We start from the raw sequence: 20,348 nt of genomic DNA on the forward strand, positions 1-20,348 counted from the left end.
GAGAAGATTTAACCAGTTTAGATGAACTTTCCCCCCATTTATCTGCACGGCTCCTTTAAATCTTGCAGGGTACCGTCCGCTGCTCCTTCGATGACCCCAGCTTCACCTTGCAGATATCCCCTCTGGACAGCTAAGGCCCTTACTCTTATTCAGCCACGGGACGGGGAGGGTTTTGGCTCTTTGGGGGACAACTGTCCGCAGCTCTCCGCGATCACCTCCATCGGACCAGAGCTTCCAGTAGTGCAGGGGTCACCCGGACACTGCACACCTGGCAGGCGCCAGTGACCGAGACCCTCTCTTCCCCAGTCTCTCCTTGGGACAATGCTTTGGCGCCCATCAGAGATCAGGGGACCTGGCAAGGCTCTGTCTGGGTCAGGTTGGGTCGGAGAGGGAGAGAGATCGAGGGAGAAAGGGGGATCGGAGGAGACCCCGGGGTGGAGGGGCGAGGAAGCCGGGAACGAGCGCTCCACTCCTGGCCAGACCGAGCCCCTCGGGAACGACCCAAAGAGGGGATCTTTTCAACCATCTCAAGGACCAGGAAAGTGGAGAGGGCGGGGAGCCGGCCCTCGTCCAGTCACGACGCCCGCCCGCCGCTCCGACCCGGTCTCCGTCCGCCACGCGCGCCCTCGGGCTGCGCCTTCAACTCCCGTTCGCCGCACGCCGCGCCGCGCGCCCCGGGGTCCCGCTGCGCCCCGCCCGCGCCCCTCCGCACTGACCGTGAAGCGGGCGGCGGATCCGCGCTCCCAGGCCCCGGCGGGCGCCCGCCGCCGGTCCCCGCCGTCCCCGCTCGGCCCGGGCCTCGGGCGGCGGCTCGCCGGACTCGGCCAGACGGCGGCGGCGCGGGGGAAGCCCATGGAGCTCCCGGCGCTGGCGGCGGCAGGGCGCGGCGCGCGCGGATGACGCGGCTGGCCGGCGGGGCGGGGCCTGACGGGGGCGGGCCAGCGCGGACCGATGACGCGAGTGCCGGAGGGGCGGGGCCTATCGGGGGCGGGGCCGTGGGGCGGGGCCAGCGCGGACCGATGACGCGAGGACCGGCGGGGCGGGGCCTATCGAAGGCGGGGCCGGCGCGGATTGATGACGCGAGGGCCGACGGGGCCTATCGGGGGCGGGGCCGCGGGCGGGGCCGGCGCGGGCGGATGACGCGGGCGCAGCAGCATGGCGTCGGTGGCGCTGAGCGAGGCGGAGAAGGTGTACATCGTGCACGGCGTCCAGGTAGCGGCGGGCGGCGGGCGGCGGCGCAGCGGCGGCCGGGACACACGGCCGCGGCCCCGAGGACGCGCAGGCCGCGGGAGGGATGCGACTCCGCGCGCCCCTGCCGATTGCTCCGTGTGTGCGTGTGTGGCGCTGGGGATTGAACCCACAGGCACAGCTACACCGCCAGCCCTGTTTCATTGTTGTTGTTTTTTTTGGGGGGGCGGGTCTGGGGATGGAACCCTGAGGAATTCGACCTCCGAGCCACACCTCCTGCCCTATTTTATATTCTTTATTTTGAAACAGGGTCTCACTGAGTTACAAAGGGCCTCACTAAGTAGCTGAGGCTGGCCGCCAACCGCGATCCTCTGGTCTCAGCCTCCCGAATGCTGGGATTACAAGCGTGCGCCACCGCGCCCGGCTTCATTTTTTTTATTTTGAAACCTCAGGGTCTCACCAGGTCGCTGAAGCTGGCCTCGAACTTACGACGATCCTCCCGTCTCAGTCTCCAGAGTACTGGGATGACAGAAGTCAACCACCTCGCCGCGGCCTCTGTCGATTTTTTTTAAATGGAGCTTTCGATTCAGAACGACCTGTGTTTGAAGTGTTCGCACGTGGATTCATTCCCTTGCTCCTGAGTACTGGAGATAAGTAAAAATTGTGGTAGGACTCCAGGCCCTGAGCCCGGCCAGGGAGCCGATTTCCTTGTTTTTTTTTAATAAGGAAAACTGTGTGCGGGGGCGTTTTACTTCTGAGTTGCACCCCTAGCCCTTTTTACTTTTTCATTCTGAGTTCCTGAGCCTGGCCTCAAAGCTGGAATCATCCTGCTCAGCCACCCAAAAACTAGGTTCTTAAAAGTTAACCCTGAGCCCAGCGTGATGGGCACACTTGTAATCCCCGCACTTGGGAGGCGGAGACAGGAGGATCGCGCAGGTTCGAAGCCAGCGCTGGCTTAAGAGACCCTGTTTCCAAATAAAAATATAAAATAGGTCTGGGAGTGTAGCCCGGAGGTAGAAGGGCTTCCAGGAACCCCAGCACCACCAAAAAAAAAAAAAAAAAAAAAAAGTTACTCCCTAGTGCAACTTTTTATTGACTAGTTAAGTGTAGGGTGTATTTTTCTATTCTTTTGTATGCTTTTTTCCCCTCCCTGTGGGAGGTGTGAGTGCCTTACCTGTCCTTGGAAAGGACATTTATTAGCTTTTTATTTGTTTCTTACTTGCCCCCAAGCTTTTCCCAGAAAGCAGTGAGTGAGCCTGGAAAAGCAAAACACGTGAGCCCCCCCCCTTTATTTTTATTTATTTTTTTTCAGTACTGGGTATTGAACCCAGGGTCATTCTACCTGCGAGTTACATCCCAGCTGTATTTTTTGTTTTTTGCAGTACTGGTGATGGAACCCAGGAACATTCTACCTCCAAGCTACACCCCCAGCCCTATTTCTTATTCTTTATTTTTTTTAATTTTATTTATTTATTTATTTATTTATTTATTTATTGTGGTACTGGAGGTGGAACCCAGAGGCTTTCTACCTCCAGGCTATACTCCCAGAGCAATTTTCTATTTTATTTGGAAACAGGGTCTCACTAAGTTGCTGAGAGCCTCACTAAGTAGCTGAGGCTGGCTTCGAACCTGGGCGATCCTCCTGTCTCTACCTCCCAAGCGCGGGGATTACAAGCATGTGCCACCACGCCCGGTTCTTATTCTTTATTTAGAAACAGGGTCTCACTGAGTTGCAAACGGCTTCACTAAGTAGCTGAGGCTGTCCATGAATCGTGATCCTCCTGTCTCAGCCTCCCAAGTGTTGAGATTACAAGTGTGCGCCACCGTGCCTGGCTGAGGCCCCTTTTTGACGCCTCCCCAGCCTCGTCTTGGAACGAGAGGTGTGGCCAGATCTTTCCAGTGCTGGGTGTTCTCTAAGCAGTCTTAGGAGCTGTCAGAGTTGACAGACACTTTGTCAACTGCTATGCAACGCGAAAGGCCCTGGAAGGCTGCAGGCCACTCGCGGCAGCAGGCCCAAGCTCTGCCTTGGAGTTCAAGTGCTGCTCACTGGCGTGTGCCCATGGCCACTGGTTTGGCATCTTTCAACCTCAGTTTCCCCGTTTGTAAAGTGGAATGACTAAATACTCTCTTAGAGGGTAATTGTGAGGATTGACCCTGTGGTGTTTCTGGCACATATTCTGGTACATAGTAAACATGCAGCAAATAGTAGTTATTACTTGTTGCACTAAGTAATTTTTAGATATATAGAATTGAAGAATCACTTTTGAGACTGTCTCATTTACTCATCATCTTTTACGAGTGAGGAAACTAGTCCAGAGGGGAAAGGGCTTAATCAAGGTCAAATGGCTAGTTAGTAGTAGGCTAGTTAGTTAGTGGTAGGACCAGGCCGGGAACCATTACTAATGCTAATGATTGCTCATTCTTGTACCATACCGGCGGCCCAGAGAGAGTCCTTGTGAGTGTTGATTCTGGGCTGAGCATGCCTGGGGCCTGGGGCAGATGGGGTGGGGAAGGGTGAGGTGCCAGAGATGGACCCAGAAAGTCTTCAGGTTCTTTGGTTAGAGCCTCCTCCAGTGAAGAGGGGTCTCTTTATAGACTTCTCCCCAAAAAGGCTTACTCCCCTAGGCTTGAAATTTCATTGTTTCAAACAGATTGCTTCCAGCCAGGGAGCTGAAGGACTGTAGAGGGACTGCCGCGGAATTGAGAGGGAGCCAGGCATGGCAGTGCACGCTCGTAATCCCAGTACTTGGGAGGCTGAGACAGGAGGATAGCAGGTTTGAGGACAGCCTCGGCTACTTAGTGAGGCCCTTTGCAATTTAGTGAGACCCTGTTTCGAAATTAAAAAAAAATAGATCTGAGAGTGTAGCTCAGAGGTAGAATGCCCTTGGATTCAATCTCAGTAACATGTGCATGCACGCGCACGCACACACACACACACACACACACACATTCACGATTGAGGGTGTTTAAGAGCTGAAGCAAATATGACAGATGGCTGTGCTCAGTACTGTGTGGTGGGAGTGTGCAGCAGTGTTTTGCTTCTCTGTTTGTTGAATTTCTCAAGAAGTCAATTCACATATGCAGCCAGAGATACGTTTTCAATAAGCACGTACGTTAGAGCAGTGGTTTCAGTGTGTCTGCTGTCCTTCGTGTGTTGAGGAGCATTCGTCCCTTTGGGATGATGAAACTAATGATTCCTGAAAGGGGGGAGCAAGAGAGCAGAAAGGGAGACGAGAGGGAATCCTGCTTTCAAAAAAATAGTTGCAAAAAGAAGGTCTCCATGAGCAGACTTGGAGCAGGTGTGTGTGTGTGTGTGTGTGTTATTTAGTTAATTGTGTATGTGTGTGTTTTAGTGGAAGAGGCATAAAAATGTTCATGTATCTACTCATTTGTGGAGGGGAAATGCAAGAAATATACACCAGAAACAAAGAGAACCACCGGTGACCTGGGCTGCCTCGAGGACATGAAGAGTGGGGTGCACATAAGAGGAACATTTCTCTGAGCATGCCTTTCTTTTTCTTTCTTTTTTTTTTTTGGGGGGGTACTGGGCATTCTACCTCTGAGCTACACCGCCAGCCCTATTTTTTATTCTTTATTTTGAAACGGTCTCACTGAGTTGTGGAGGGCCTCACTAAGTAGCTGAGGCTGGCTGCAAACCTGCGATCCTCCTGTCTCAGCCTCCCCGATGCTGGGATGACAAGCTGAGCGTGCCTTTCTGATAGGTTTGATCTTAGGACCCTAGTGACATTCCATGTAACTAAAAGTAATTAAAAGTAACCAGGAGCTGGACTTGGTGGCACGCTTGTCATCCCAGCATTCTGGAAACTGAGACTGGAGGATCGCAGTTCAAGGGCAGCCTCAGCTACTTAGTGAGGCCCTTTGCAACTCAGTGAGACCGTTTCAAAATAAAGAATAAAAAATAGGGCTGGGGGTGTAGCTCGGAAGTAGAATGCCCCTCGGTTCCATCCCTGGTAAGTACATAAATAAATAAATAAATAAATAAATAAATAAATGTAACCAGAATGTGCAGACCCAAACTGAAATACAGTCACAAATGAGCCTGTGTTACAAATAAATATTTAACCACACAGGAAATGTGTAGGGAAGAAAAGAACTAAAGTAACTGGAAGACACATTTTGCCCCAGTACTATAAGGCTAAAGACACTAAGAACTTTACACATAACTGGGTCCTAAGTTTGCTTCCCACAGTGGAATGGGATAGCAGTTCTGAAACTACTCCACTTGCATGCCAGGAAATCTCAACTGTGTAAATACATTGTAGATAAAGGCAGCTGCTCTCCCCCTGAGAAGGGGCAGATCCAAGGTTGGGCTGCCCTGTGGGTATTAGATTGGACTTGAGCTCTCAGTTATGATATAAGGCTGTTCAGTGGACATGTACATACAGAATTTGCTGTAGGCCTGGGGCGTTAGTATATGGACGCGTTTTGCTCTGCTGGGAGGCTTAGAAGCAGCCATGCCCTTGTAGCAAGGAAGAGCTTGGGTCTCAAGGGCCATGCTCCAATAGTGGGAGCTGGGGTCCTTGGAGAAAGGGCTGCTCACCAGGGCTGGGCCAGGGAGGCACAAGAGAGGAAGGGAGTGAGCGCTTCAAAACTGCTGGAGGCGGTCATATAGATGTAAATACATAATGTACAGATGTAAATACGTAACAGATGTAAATACATAAAGGAAGAAGTGAGCAGGTGGGCAGAAGGTCAGGCGGCAGATACACCACCTGGAAAACCATCTTCTGCAGGGGGAGGGGGCGTGGGGGCCAGACTGTCCTGGAAGGGGCTAGGTAGGAGCGGCGTGGCGCTTTGCAGGTCTTGTTACAGCCACTCGTCTCTGCTGTGCGGTGGGAGAGCAGTCCTAGCCCCTACAGGAGAGTTGCACTGTACATCTTGAGGAGCTTTGTGGACGGAGGCCATGGGTGAGACACGGCGGCCTGTGGCCCGAAGCCCTGACAGCGCCTGCTTCTTGCTGCAGTTTTAGCCTGGCACATTGGAGAGGAATGGCTTATTTTTGTTCCTTGTTCAGATTGTGCTTCTTTTGTGCACATATTCTGTGTAGCAAAATGGCCGTTGCAGTCAGACATACCTGGCACGGAAACTTAGCTCTGTCCTCACTGGCCGCGCCTTGGACAATCCGCTCAGCTTAGGGTCCCAGCCCTCACGTGTACCGTAGTGATATTGTCAGCAGCCGTGAGGGCGGAGGTGCAGGAGCCACTGAGAGAAGAGATGCCTGCTGTGTATTTCTCTGGGGAGAGGAGTGAGCTGGGCCGGCCACCTGTGGTCGGTGCAGGGTCACAGCCCGGGGTTGTCATTGTACTTAGGTAGACCTCCGCGTGGATGGCCGCGGCTGCGAGGACTACCGATGTGTTGAGGTGGAGACCGATGTGGTGTCCAACACCAGCGGGTCTGCCCGGGTCAAGCTGGTAGGTACTTTGGCCATTCATGCCCAGGCGGGAAATGGGCAGGCCCAATGGGACAGCTGCAGACCCCTGGTGGCTTTTGGGGAGCAGTTGCCCGGGTAAACCCAAGCCCAAGCAAGTGGGGGTCTCTCCAGAGCTGAAGGACCCCCCTCACAAAGCACCAGGTCCCAGCACCGATGATCAGTCTCGGGAGGACTGCTCAGTGCCTAGAAGGGGGGGTTCCCAGCTGCCTGCTCTGCGCAACGACCCTTCTTGCGTGTGTCTGCAGGGCCACACAGACATCTTGGTGGGAGTAAAAGCGGAAATGGGGACGCCGAAGCTGGACAGGCCCAATGAAGGCTACCTGGAATTCTTCGTTGACTGGTCAGTACTGTGTGGGTGTTTTTGAAGGAAATGACTTAATAATTGAAGCTTCAGCCAGGCATGGCACATCGTAATCCCAGGACTCGGGAGGCGGAGACCGGAGATCAAGTTTGCAGCCAGCCTCAACAACTTAGTGAGGCCCTCTGCAGCTTAGATCCTGTTTCAAAAAAACAGGGGCCACAGGTATAGCTCAGAGATAGATAACTCAAAGATAGAACTTCCCTGGGTTCAATCTCCAGCACTAAAAAAGAAGTAAATAAAAGATGAAGATTCAGAAAATGAGGCTGTAGTCCCCATCGAGCCCTCGTGTGTCTGTGTGGTCATTCGGCCATCTAGGAGGGTTTACTGACCTCCTCCCGTTTGCCAGGTACGGGGTCTTGGCTGGAGTCCTGCCTGTTTTAATCGCCTGGTCCTTCCTACATTCCTACACGTTCTTTTCTCTGTCTGAAACGAGGGCATCTGCCAGGCAGCCCAGCTTATGCTTGTTCTGAGGGTCAAGTGAGATGATGCGTGTTATGGTCCTTTGAAAAATGCCAGAGGCGGATGGCAGGGGCCGCCTATAGATGCTGTGTCTCCACAGAGTGCATTCGGGGTCCGGTGAGGCTGGGGCTGTGGGTGCTGGGGGAGCCCGTGCAGTCAGCCCTGGGCCTCTCCGCTTCCCCCTCTGCTCAGCCAGGGGACCTGGCTGCTTACCAAGTTTCTCTCTGCCTAAACTTCATCTGGAATAGGGAGACCAGAAGAGCGGGGTGAGGAGGAGGAAGCTGGCGGGCGCGGGGCACAGGCTTCCTCGGCCCTCAGCCAGCGCCACTCCTCTCCGCTGCCAGGGCTGGTCCTGGGCTCTTCTAGGAGCTGGGTGCCGGCAGCAGGCCCTCCTCCAGCAGGTGAGGCCCTGCGAGCTCATGCTAGGTGGAGGTGTAGAATGTCGGTACCGAGTGTCTCCTAAACCCCCTGCCATTTGAAGGTTTGCTAGGACCCATGGGCAACTTATTTGTGGCATTTTCCCCAGGAGCCGCTCCTAACTGCTCAGATGGCAGCTCCTCGTCCCACCCAGTGACTAGGAATGGCTGCCGGGCACGCCCCTGCCCGCACCTGGAGCTCCGCTGGAGAGCTCCAGGCACTTGCCAGCCACTGCAGCTGCTCCCAGTGGGAGAAGAGCCCTTGGTGTTGGGTGGGGTCCCTCATGCCTCTCTGAGCCTAGCTTGATTTAATTCTGTATCAACAACTTCCAGGTTTTAATTATTTAAAGTCCCAGTGGTAGAGAGGTCCCAGAAAGCTAATTGCTTTTCTGCTGACTCATTTCCCTTTGGTTTATCTGCTCGGAATGGTAACACAGAGACCGAGCAGACAGTACTCCCTGCCTCACGGTTCACTGTTTCTCAGGAGTGAGGAGACATCTTGTGGGAAAGGGCACGGGTGGCCGGCACTCCCACGGAACCAGAAGCAGGGAGGGTCCGACCTCCCAGCCCTCCTGAGCGCCTCTGGCTTACTCACGGTAGCCTGAGAATAGGCCACTTGAAAGGAGAAGATTGAAACTCTAGAAAGGAAGGTTTCCACCCAAGCCCCAGGGAGTCTCCTAAGCTGGGCGTGCTCTGGGCTGCTGCCGGCCTCTCAAGGAGATTGGCTTTAACAGAGGGTTCGGGAAGCGGTCTCCTCAGGTGTCCATGCGCACGGCCCTTGATGCTGCCGCTTGGATCAGAGCTACTCTTTGGCGTGGTCCTTCACACTTCTCACCAGTACAGGACCAGGACACTGGGTCCCTTGGGGCAGAGCCGCCGAGAGCCCCTTGCCCACTGGGTGCTGCAGCGGGGGCCCTCCCTGGGCTGGGGCGGGTGGAAAGCAGCCTGCCTGAGCCTTTTGAGGCTGGTTGGGCTCAGTCTCTGGAACCAAAGAGGTAACTTCCAGAAAGTTCAAGCAGGACCTTACAATGGAAGGCTCAGAATGTGCTACTCCTCCTGTACCCCTCATAGGGATGTCTCTGTGAGCTCAGAAGTGAGTCCACGCACACAGAGAAATCAGCCTTGGGGGAGATGGCTTCTGGGGGCAAGCCCCCAGAGTGCCCTACTCTGGGCACTCAGTCCTTCTCTGCTGTGGGCTGCCTGGCTGTTTGCAAGGCTCTGTCAGCCTACTGGCTATTCTGTTGCAAGGAAAGCAACCCTGGGCCTAGCATGTAGAGCTCCCTTCCCGGTAGATAGGGCTTTGATCCGGCCTCCCTCGGAGGATCAGGGTGTAGTGGTGAGTCAGGCAGGAGGAGCGGCTGCCCCGGCTCTATTAGCTCAGCCAGCCCTTTTCCACAGCTCTAGAAGAGAGGCTGGAGGCCGGGCGTGGTGGTGCAACGCTTGTAATCCCTGCGCTTGGGAGGCAGAGACAGGAGGATCATGCAGGTTCAAAGCTAGCCGCGCTGGCTTAAGAGACCCTGTTTCCAAATAAAAATATAAAAAAATAGGTCTGGGAGTGTAGCCTGGAGGTGAAGGGCTTCCAGGAACCCCAGTACCACCAAAAAAAGGGAAGAGAGGCTGGGTCAGGCTTTATGAAGGGTCTTGTTGTGGTAACTAAATGCAGAAAGCACCGGGTTTTATGCTGGAAAGCCCACGTCCCCGCTGAACGGTGCATCGTGATGCGCATGAGCAGGGCTGAGTCACCAGCCTCAGCCTCTCCCTTTCTCTTCTCTCTCCTTTGTAAGTAACAGGCTTTTTATCGAGGGCTCCCTTGGGCTGCCTTCCTTACATTTGTGGGCTGGTTAAAGTCCCAAGAGCAGAACACTCGTTCAGTATCCTGAGGCAGAATTTAAGCCCGAGGAAAGGCTGCGCTGACCGGTGTTACGCTCTAGACAAGCCAGCAGCCACAAGTCCAGGGGGAGCGAGGAGGCCTGGCGGGCAGGCCCACTGGCCCGGCCGGAGCCTTAGCTCCAGTTGCGCAGCCTCTGACTCGCTTCACTCCTCTCTGAAATGAGGTCAGGCGGGGCCGTGGCTCAGCGCCTGGAATCCCAGTCCTGGGAGGCTGAGACGGGTGGCTGATTGGAGGACAGCCTTGGCTGTAGTGAGCAGCTCAGCAGCCTAGTGAGACCTCGTTTCAAAGTAAAAATAATATAGGGCTAAGGTATAGTTCAGAGGTAGAATACCTCTGGGTTTAATCCCCAGTACTAAAAATAAATAAATAAAAACAAATAAAATAGGATCAGGGCCCAGGATCAGCTCAGTGGCGGGGCATTTGCCTCGCACGCTGGGCCCGGGTTCCGTCGCCAGCACCACAGGAGTAAGGTACAGAGGGCCGGCCCCTCCTCAGGTGCTGAGTGGGTTGCGGCAGCCAGCCCTTTGAGGTGCTGCGGGCGGCGCACGCGGGCGCTCGGAAGGCCTCCTGCACACCTCGCTGCCTCCCGGGGACCGCGCCGTGCTGGTGCGTCTCCCGCTCAGTCGCAGGGCTGCCATGCTGGGAGCAGCTGGCGCCTTCCAGGTGGGTGAGGGCTCAGGAAGCCTCTAGGTGGGGCTTCATAGCGCCTGTGCGGAGCAGCTGCTCGCTTACTGTGCCCGACCTTTACTGTGAGAGTAAAGCGATTCATGGTACTTATTTCACAGGCCTATCAAAGGTCTATTTGTGTCGAGCCAAAACTTAAAAATTTCCTGTTAAACACTTTTGAGTAGTGTTTCAAGTGGTAAGTGTTGAATCATGTTAGCTTAGTTCTTTGTTGAAGTAATTGGGCATTAGATTCAAGAGTTCAGAAAGGAAACATTTTTTCCTCTTGAAAAATAGCAAACAAGGGGGAAGAAGGAAAATCTCTAAAACACACAATGTACTTAAACATATCGAAGTCAACCACTAAGCCAGCGAGGGAGGAGGGACGGGGAGGGAATGGGGTGGGAATTGGGTAGGGGTTAAATCAGCGATGTGTACATGTCTGTACACACAAGTTTTTTACCCCAATATGATGTATGAATATAATGCACCAATAAAAAATTAAAAGAAAAAGAAAAATATCAAACAAGCCAGGCTTGGTGGTGCATGCCCGTAATCCCAATGTTTGGGAGGCTGAGGCAAATCCCAGTATGCAAGTTTGAGGCCAGCCTCAGCAACTTAACAAGACTCTGTTTTTTTTGTTTTTTTGTTTTTTTTTCCTTTTAAAGGGCTGATCATGGTGTAGTTTGGCAGTAGAATGCCTCTGGGTTCAATCCCCAGTACCCCCAAGTCAAATAAAGTAAGAGGGGGTACTGGTGTGTCGTCACCCGCAGGGGCGTGTTCCTGACACACGCCGACTTTTTGCCACACGTGTCTCTAAGTCATCCCAGAAAGCGTGCTCCTGTACGTAGGCCGTGGCTTTGCACGTGTAGTGTGACCCTCTTGAGCCGGACGGTCCAGCTCCCCGGCCAACCAGAGCAGAGGATTTGCTGTGCTCGGAAGGTGGGAGAATCAGAGCTCTCCAGGTCACCAGCAAGCAGTGCAGGCTGGGACCTTCCAGAATAAGGGCCAGGAAGTCTGTATGTGGGATTGTGTAGAGTCTGTGCTGACACAGCCCTCTTTTTTATTTATGTTTTTACCTTTGAGGTACTTGGGAGAGAATTAATTGTCACCATCCGAGGCTCACGTACTTGTTTCTTGGCTAAAGATGGCTTTTCTAGACATTAGCTGCTGGAAGTCCAGGGACGCCCACTGACAAATCCAGGCAGGGCCCAGCGCCGGGCTGTGCCTGGCATGTGTCTAGAAGCTGGCGAGGTGGCAAGACCCAGTCTTTCTTTGAGCCAGTGACTTACTTTTTTCTTTCTCTTTTTCTTTTCTTCCTGTGGTGCCCAGAATGGATCCCAGGGCCTCCTGCACGCTAGCAAGTGCTCACCACCAAGCTAGACTCCCAGCCCTCGGTGTCTTCCTCAGAGCAGCCGGCTTTCCCAGCATTCCACAGGGCACTGAAGGCCTCGCCCCTTTGTGCTTTGCTGTGGGAAGACTCACTTGGCTTTGCTCTCCCTTCTATGTAGTTCAGCCAATGCCACCCCTGAATTTGAAGGTCGCGGAGGAGACGAGCTTGGCACGGAGATCGCTAACACCCTTTACCGGGTCTTCAACAACAAGAGCAGCGTGGACCTGAGCTCCCTGTGCATCAGCCCCCGGGAGCACTGCTGGGTCCTCTACGTGGACGTGCTGGTGAGTCCGCACCGCGCCGCGCAGCCTCCGTGGCACCGCTCCGCTGCTCTGCCCCACTTTAGGGGGGTGCAGCCGCCCTCCAGGGTGAGAACGGGAGAAGATAACCCCCTGTAATGATTTTTAAAGAGAAAGGCCACCTATGCGTGCAATGCCGTTCCATAATAAAATGTTACAGCAGCACCCAAGTTATCCACAGAACACCAGGGGGAAGCTGATATGGTGGCGCACGCCTGTAGTCCCAGAACATGGGAGACTGAGACAGGAGGATTTCAGGTTCACGACCAGCCTCAGCAAGAGTGAGGTGCTTAGCAACTCAGACCCTGTTTCAAAATGAAAATAAAATAGGGCTTTGGGGTTCAATTCCAGTATCAAGAAAGAAAGGATAAAGTACAGGGTAGAAAAGCAGAAGGGGCTCTACGGGTGGTGCCAGAATGGGGGCCGGAGGCGTTGGCATCAGACAGGCCTCGCGCTGAGACCCGGGACTCTGCTCTTTTGGGCATGGGAGTGAGGGGTGCTGGGATTCAACTCAAGGACGTGCTGTCTCCAAGCTATACGCCCCACCCTATTTTATTTTTTATTTTGAAACAAGTGGCTGAGAGCCTTGTTAAATTCCTGGGGCTCTCCTCAAATTGCAGCTCTCCTGATGCAGCCTCCCAGGCCCTGGGATTACAGGTGCGCGCCATCACGCCTGGCGGCACTGCTCCCGAGCTGGGTCTCGGGCCAGTTGCCTGGCCTCGCAGGTCTCCGTTCCTTCACTTATGAATGGGGGCTGGAGTGGTGTCCACGCACAACAGTCCTGTCAGGCTTACAGGCAGCCGCATGGAGGGCTTGTGCTCCCCACGGGACACTCTGTGGTGAGCGTGCCGGGTCAGCGGGGTCTTGGCCGCGTGGCCAGCTGCCATTAGCCTGTTGGTGCAATCATGTGGTCAGCGTGGCTCAGTAACGCCCGACTGAATGGCACTGGCTCTCTCTCCTGTCCACCCCTGTCTCCCTTAGCTGCTGGAGTGTGGTGGGAACTTGTTCGACGCTATTGCCCTTGCTGTGAAGGCTGCTCTCTTCAACACGAGGTAGGTCTTCCGGGAAACAGCCACGGCCTGCGGAGCACTTCCGTGGCCCACCAAGGGAGTCTCTATACCGTCATGGGACAGGTTGCACTTTTCAAAAGGGTGATACCTATTCTTAGGTCCAGAAAAGAGATTTCCTAAGTTAAAACTAAATTATTTTTATATCTTTATATTATTATTTTAAGTAAACATGTGACATGTAGAAAAATGTTAGAAAACAAAAATAAAGAGAAAGAAAGGAAGGAAAGGAAAGGAAAGGGAAGGGAATGGACACTAACCACAGGCCACTGGCGAGCTCTGGTGGGCTCACGCTCCCGGGCCCAGCACCATGGACAGCGCCGGCACACGGCAGACTCTCTGCTCGGTAGCACAGGTGGCCTGACGCGTGGTAGGTGCTTTCCTTGATTGCACACATCACGGGCTCAAAGTGTGGAGGGAGGCAGCTAGCTGTTCTTTGGTTTAAGAACCCGAGACGGGCACGCCGTGGCTGAGCGTCCTAGGCGGCTATGCCAGGCGTCTTTGGAGTTGGCATTTCTTTGGGCTCTGATTGTGTAGCTCGCCCTCCTGTATGCCGCGTGCCTGGAGGCGTTGGTAGCACTCGGCAGTGTGCGTGCGTCTTTGTCCCGTGGGAGCTTATACGGAGGCCCTGGGGACCCTGCGCTTCTAAGAGGTGAGGATGAGGCCAGACTGGCGGGCATATACCTGCATCCCAGTCACTTGGGAGGCTGAGGCAGGATTGCAAGTTCAAGGCCAGCCTGGGCGATCTAGCAAGACCCGGTCTCAAAATGAAAAGGGCTAAGGATGTAGCTCGGTGGTAACACCACCTGGGTTTAATCTCCAAACTTAAAAAAAAAAGGGGGGGGGAGAGGATTAAGTAAATAATTGGACATGTGAGCAAAGATGTTTATTCTAGGATGTTCACCACAACCTCCTGGTAATGGTAAGAAGTTGAAGCTGTCATCCTCGCGCTTGGGAGGCTGAGGCAGGAGCATCACACAGCTCCGAAGCCAGCCCCAGCTACTGAGTGAGGCTCTCAGCAACTCAGTGAGACCCTGTTTCAAAATAAAGAATAAAAAATTGGTCAGGAGGGTAATCCCCGCACTTGGGAGGCTGAGACAGGAACATTCAGCCTCAGCTACTTAGTGAGGCTCTCAGCAACTCATACCCGTTTCCAAATGAAGTATAAAAGAGGTCTGGGAGTGTAGCTTGGAGGTAGAAAGTCCCTGGGTTCCACCCCCAGTACCACAAAAGAGGAAGAGGAAGACGACGATGATATTGTGGGTTGATGTATTTCCCAGAGCCCAGCTCAATTCAGGTGCCCAGTTTAGGGGATTAAGATCCACATGAGGCCGGGCGTGGTGGGCACGCTTGTAATCCCCGCACTTGGGAGGCAGAGACAGGATGACCGCGCTGGTTTGGAGCCAGCCTTGCTGGCTTAAGAGACCCTGTTTCCACATAAAAAGGTAAAAAAATAGGTGTGGGAGTGTATCCCAGAGGTAGAAGGGCTTCCAGGAACCCCAGAACCACCAAAAAAAAAAAAAAAAAAAGATTCACATGAGCCAGGCGTGGTGGCCATGCTCGTAATTCCAGGCTGAGACAGGAGGATCGCACAGGTTTGAAGCCAGCCTCAGTTACTTAGTGAGGCTCTCAGCAACTCAGTGAGACCCTGTTTCCAAATAAAATATAAAATGAGTCTGGGAGTATAGCCTGGAGGTAGAAAGCCTCTGGGTTCTACCCCCAGTACCACAAAAAAAAAAAAAAAAAAAAGAGGTGTGCTATATGGGAACCCACTGAGTGATGCAGTGCGCACAGCCTGCTGTGTGTGTGTGTGTGTGTGTGTGTGTGTGTGTGTGTTTATGTATTTTTTTGCATTCTACCTTTGAGCTATACCTCCATCCCCTTTTTTTTTTTTTATGCTTTATTTTGAAACAGGGTCTCACTAAGTTGCAGAGGGCCTCACTAAGTAACTGAGGCTGGCCACGAACCTGCCATCCTCCTGTCTCAGCCTCCCTAGTACTGGGGTTACAAGGGTGTGCCACCACATCCAGTTTGTTTGTTGTATTTCAAAACATCTGTTTTGAAAAGATATTTACATATTTCAGAATGATCATATTAACTATTTTTCAGTGTTCACATTATGGCAGTTTAACTTGTGTCTGGCTTTTAAACTTTTTCTGTAGTGAATTTAGACTACTTTTTTTTTTTTTTTTTTTTTTTTTTTTTGGTACTGGGGATTGAACCCAGCAGGGACAATCTACCTCTGAGTTACACCCCTGGCTCTTTTCATTTTTTTTTTTTATTCTGAAAGAGGGTCTTTTAAGTTGCTGAGGCTGGCCTCAAACCTGCATTCCTCCATCTTCCCTCCCAAGTACTGGGGTGACAGGCGTGCACTACCACGCCCAGCTAACCTGTGCAGTTTTAAAAAGTTAAATAAACTTAGGTCAGAAAATGCAGGCTGAGCAGTCTGCTGAGGGTGAAGGCTGTGGCGCCCCCCTGGGCTCCTTGATGAGCCCGGTTGAGGTGGAGGCCCGCAGTCCTGGCCGCCGTGCCTGGGCTCTGTTGGAGCAGGGAGGAGGTTGCCATCTGAGCCTCATAAATGGCTCCAGCTGCCTGCTGCTTCCCACGGGCGCCGGGAGTTCAGATGGAGCCGTTTGGCTGTGGGGGAGCTGCCGGGTAAACCACACACCAGGATGTAAAACCCAGCTGCCCGGGTTGCGGTGGTGCGTGGCATCACCCCGGGCTCGTCCCCAGATCCTAGCAGGACTCCCAGCCGTGGTGGACATTCTCTGGCCGCCACACAGCTGCTGTGGATGCTGCTGTGTGTAGAAGGACCAGTGGACCTGAATCAGGGGCTTCTGTTAGAGGGACTGGGAAAAGCACCTAGTTTCCATTGCGAGAGCTGGATAGGTCACCTCTCCCTGGTCCTCCACCGAGACTGTAGGGAAATAAATTGGGTTAAATAACTTCCCTCCCCCACTCAAGAAACAGACCGTTGCCAGCACCCCGCAGCCCTCACCCTGTGCCTGCGTCATGACCCTCCCTGAGGATGGCCACTGTGAGTGGACAGACGAGGCCTGCACCTGCCGTGGGAGGGACCACCGGTGTGTCTCGGTCTGCGCCCTTAGTAAGCATCACACTTCAGGCATCTGTACTGCTGCCTGCAGGCTTGGCGTGCTTGCCTACGGCGTGCCGCTGTGTGCGTGTGGCACTGTTTATCCTCTCTGTTGATGACTGATGGGTAGTCCCAGTTTTAGCTAGATAGTGGTAGCATGGACGTTTCTGTAACATGCCTTTCATTGCATGTGGGCATCTGCTCCGTGGAGGAGTGAGAGCGGCGGGCCACAGCACAGCTGTGCTGGCCAGTGGATGCTGCCAGACGTTTCCAGGTGCTTGTATCAGCTGAGACCCACACAGCAGGGTTTGAAGTTCCGGGTGCTCCTATCTTTGCCAGCCCTTGGATCTTCTTGTCTTTAACGTTACCTTTTCTGGCGAGGACATCTTGGTGTTGCGTTATGGTTTGATTTTCATTTCTGTGGTGCACATTTGAGCTGAGCACCTTTCCTTTGTTTACCCACCACTTAGGCAGCTTCCTGTACAAAGCCTTTGTTCACATCTTGCTCATTTTCTATTGGGCTGTTCATTATTTTGTGAGTTAATATTATCAGATATAGATCTACAATTATTTTTCTGGACTATTTATTTAGTTTCTAAATGATGTCTTTTAATGAACAGAAGCTCATAATCAATATAATTGCATCCATTTTTTTCCTTTATGGTAAATTCTTCATGTCTTATTCAAGAAATATTTGTCTGCCCCAAGGTCATGAAGATGCTCTCAGTTTTTCTTTGAAAACCATGTTGTTTTTGTTTGTTTATCCTTGGGTTTTGTTTTGACATAGCATCCAAGCTGTCATCAGGTTCCTGGGCTCAGGTGGCCTTCCTGCTTCGGCCTCCCAAGTAGCTGGGACCATAGGCCCCCGGTGCCTGGCTCTGGGCCCCACTGTCTATCTTTCACATTGCAGCTGCACTCTGGTTAGGTTTTGTATGTAGTGTGAGGTAGGGATCGAGGCTAATTTTCTCCCCATACGGCCACCGTCTAATCAACTTAGCGTTGCTTTCTAGAGGAGCTCCTTCCTTTGCTGCCCAGCACTGTTGCCGGGCCCTGTGACAGGGACGATGGGGATGAGGGTGGTAGCATTGTAGGTACTTGTCACTTTCTCTTGTAAAGATGGGGATTGCAACTGCTGTTCTCAGTCTTAAGGAAAAAAAAAAAAGTTACTTTTCTCCAACAAGTGGGATAATTTTTTTTTTTTTTTTTTGTAGTGCCAGGGATTAACTTCAGGGCCTCACATATGCTAGGTAAATGCTCTGGCACTGACTACAGCTTCAGCTGTTTGTTTTTGTTTGTTTTTGTTTTTTGTTTTTTGTTTTTTTTTTTTGGTGGTACTGGGGGTGGAACCCAGAGGCTTTCTACCTCCGGGCTATGCTCCCAGACCCATTTTATATTTTATTTGGAAACAGGGTCTCACTAAGTTGCTGAGAGCCTCACTAAGTAGCTGAGGTTGGCTTTGAACCTGTGTGATCCTCCTGTCTCAGCCTCCCAAGCGCGGGGATTACAAGCGTGCACCACCACGCCCGGCTCAGCTGTATTTTAAAATTTATTTGAGGCCATGTCTCACTAAGTTGCTGTGGCTGACCTTGAACTTATGATCCTTCCGCCTCAGCCTCCCAGGTAGCTGGGATTCCAGGTGTGCAGCACTGTGTCCCAGCTAAGTGGATGTTTTAATTGTGCTTCTACTTCCAGGATACCAAGGGTTCGCGTTCTGGAGGATGAGGAGGGGTCAAAGGACATTGAGCTGTCCGATGACCCTTACGACTGTATTCGACTAAGCGTGGAGAACGTGCCCTGCATCGTCACTCTGTGCAAGGTGTGAGCTTTGACCTTTGGGTTTTGTTTGTTTGTTTGTTTTGGTACTGGGGTGGAACACAGAGGCTTTCTACCTCGGGGCTACACTCCTAGACCTATTTTATGCTTTATTTGGAAACAGGGTCTCACTAAGTCGCTAAGAGCCTAAGTAGCTGAGGCTGGCTTTGAACCTGTGTGAGCTTCCTGTCTCAGCCTCCCAAGCACGGGGATTACAAGCGTGCGCCAACACACCGGCTCACCTTTCATGTTTTGTACACATGGCCTGTGGAGGTGGGACTCCCCCAGCCCCAGCCTGTTGAGATTACTTGATAGGTTGAGAAGTTTCACAAACCATATAGAAGTCATTAACCCAAATCCAGTAATTCAGTTAGGTTCGAATCACTGCCACACGTAGCTCTTTCTTCTCGCTTTAACCGGGGAGTGGGATGGAGTCCTGGGAGCCCCGAGTGGACTCGTAGGAGTAGGAGCCAGGGTGCGGAGCTTTCCATGCGTGCCTTCCCCACGGCACTCTGTACTTGGGCGTGGACGTACGCGACCTCCCTGCGCTCTGTGGGCCCTAGGATGGCCGGGGGTGGTGGGTAGAAAAGCCCGTTCCCTCCATGGTCCGTGTCCACGTCCTAGCAGGTCCCAGTGTGGGGGTCAGGTGTGGGCCATAACCCGGGCCTTGGGTAACCAGCACTGCCCAGGCCGCGCAGAGATCCATGCTGGCTGAGACGGGCTGACCACGCAGCCCATGCTGCATGGGTCAGGTTTCGACCACTGAACTCAGATCACGAGCCTGGGTGTGGTGCCGATGGGGAGCCGGACGCCCGTGGCCCCTGCATTTGTTCCTTCGTGACCTTGTCCCTCCACGTGGGCCCTCTGAGCTTACCATTTGTGATATGGTGGCTTCCCTGGGCCTCTGTGGAGCGCCGTGGAGGCCTCCGGCTCGGGGGTGGGGGGGCTCTGACCCTTGCGCATCATGTTTTCATCCTGAGTCTGTTACGCCCTTGCGCGGGCCTTCGGTGTGGATGTTAAACATGTTTGGAGCAGAACGAGCTCTCAGCGGGTAGCGCACCCTCTGCCCGGTTGGCCGTTGGGCGGGCCCTAAGCACGCTGCACCCACCTTTGCAGATCGGCTGCCGGCATGTGGTGGACGCCACCCTCCAGGAGGAGGCCTGCTCCTTGGCCAGCCTGCTGCTGTCGGTGACCAGCAAGGGAGTGCTGACGTGCATGCGGAAGGTGGGCAAGGGCAGCCTGGACCCCGAAAGCATCTTCGAGATGATGGAGGTGAGGGCCGGGTGGCACCCTGGGAAGCCCCACGCACACCCCCAGGCAGGCTCAGCCCACGGGGCGGCTGGTGGGCTGGCCAGCTGTGACCAGGTCTTAGTGTTCCCAAGAGGTAACCCCTACATGGTTAGAGGTTTTGTTTTAATTAAAAGACCTCAAAGCTGAGACAGGAGGATCGCAGATTGGAGGACAGCCTCAGCAAGTAGTGCGATTCTCATCAACTTTAGAGAGACCCTGTTAAAAATAAGTAAATAGGACTGGTGTGTAGCTCCGGTGACACCAAAAACCAGTCCTCTAAGGGGCTGGGGCCAGAGCGCAGCAGTGGGGCTTCCCCTGGGTTCTAGCCTACACACATGCACACGTGTGCACATCACGTGACACACAGCCTGCACTGCGGGCAGACCCTCCGGAGCGGCTGCCAGCAGAAAGGGAGGTCCCCCGGCGCGGCGTGCTCACGGCCTGTGCTCCCTCCCGCCCCACAGACCGGCAAGCGCGTGGGCAAGCTGCTGCACGTGTCCCTGCAGAGCGTCCTTCACAAGGAGGAGAGCCTGGGGCCCAAGAGGCAGAAAGTCGGCTTCCTGGGATGACCTGCGCCTCACCCGTCAACGGGGCAGTGTGTGTTTCTTACTTTTCCTTTTAAGCAGAAGTTTGTATATATTTTTCTTAACCATTACAAATTCAAGGTAACATTTGTACATGTGATTAAAGTCTATTTTCAGGTCTGGTCTGGCAAGAGTTCTTGAGTGCAGAGATCTTGAGTGCAGAGTGCCAAGGGAGAGCCTCCGTGCTCACAGCCCCGAGGGGCCGGCCTCCGCGTTCACAGCCTCCGAGGGGCCGGCCTCCGCGCTCACAGCCCCGAGGGGCCGGCCTCCGCGCTCACAGCCTCCGAGGGGCCGGCCTCCGCGCTCACAGCCCCGAGGGGCCGGCCTCCGCGCTCACAGCCCCGAGGGGCCGGCCTCTGCGCTCACAGCCTCCGAGGGG

At 53.6% G+C, this 20,348-nt stretch overlaps 1 protein-coding gene across 2 annotated transcripts; it reads left to right on the plus strand.

Annotated features, from left to right (window-relative positions):
* Positions 1-1,155: 1,155 nt before the first annotated feature.
* Positions 1,156-19,954, plus strand: EXOSC7 (exosome component 7; the record flags this gene model as incomplete). 2 transcript variants are annotated; one of them, XM_080715885.1, is made up of 8 exons in its annotated part: positions 1,156-1,212; positions 6,519-6,620; positions 6,886-6,980; positions 11,942-12,107; positions 13,104-13,174; positions 17,976-18,099; positions 19,212-19,367; positions 19,850-19,954. In XM_080715885.1, the coding sequence occupies 8 exons, from the start codon at positions 1,156-1,158 to the stop codon at positions 19,952-19,954; spliced, it is 876 nt and encodes a 291-aa protein (XP_080572011.1). The 2 variants fall into 2 exon arrangements, with proteins under 2 accessions (XP_080572011.1, XP_080572012.1); XM_080715886.1 differs by lacking the exons at positions 6,519-6,620; positions 6,886-6,980; positions 11,942-12,107.
* Between the last annotated feature and the right edge of the window lie 394 nt (positions 19,955-20,348).

Source organism: Muscardinus avellanarius, assembly GCF_963383645.1.
Source record: "Muscardinus avellanarius genome assembly, chromosome: 18".
Taxonomy (NCBI): domain Eukaryota; kingdom Metazoa; phylum Chordata; class Mammalia; order Rodentia; family Gliridae; genus Muscardinus; species Muscardinus avellanarius.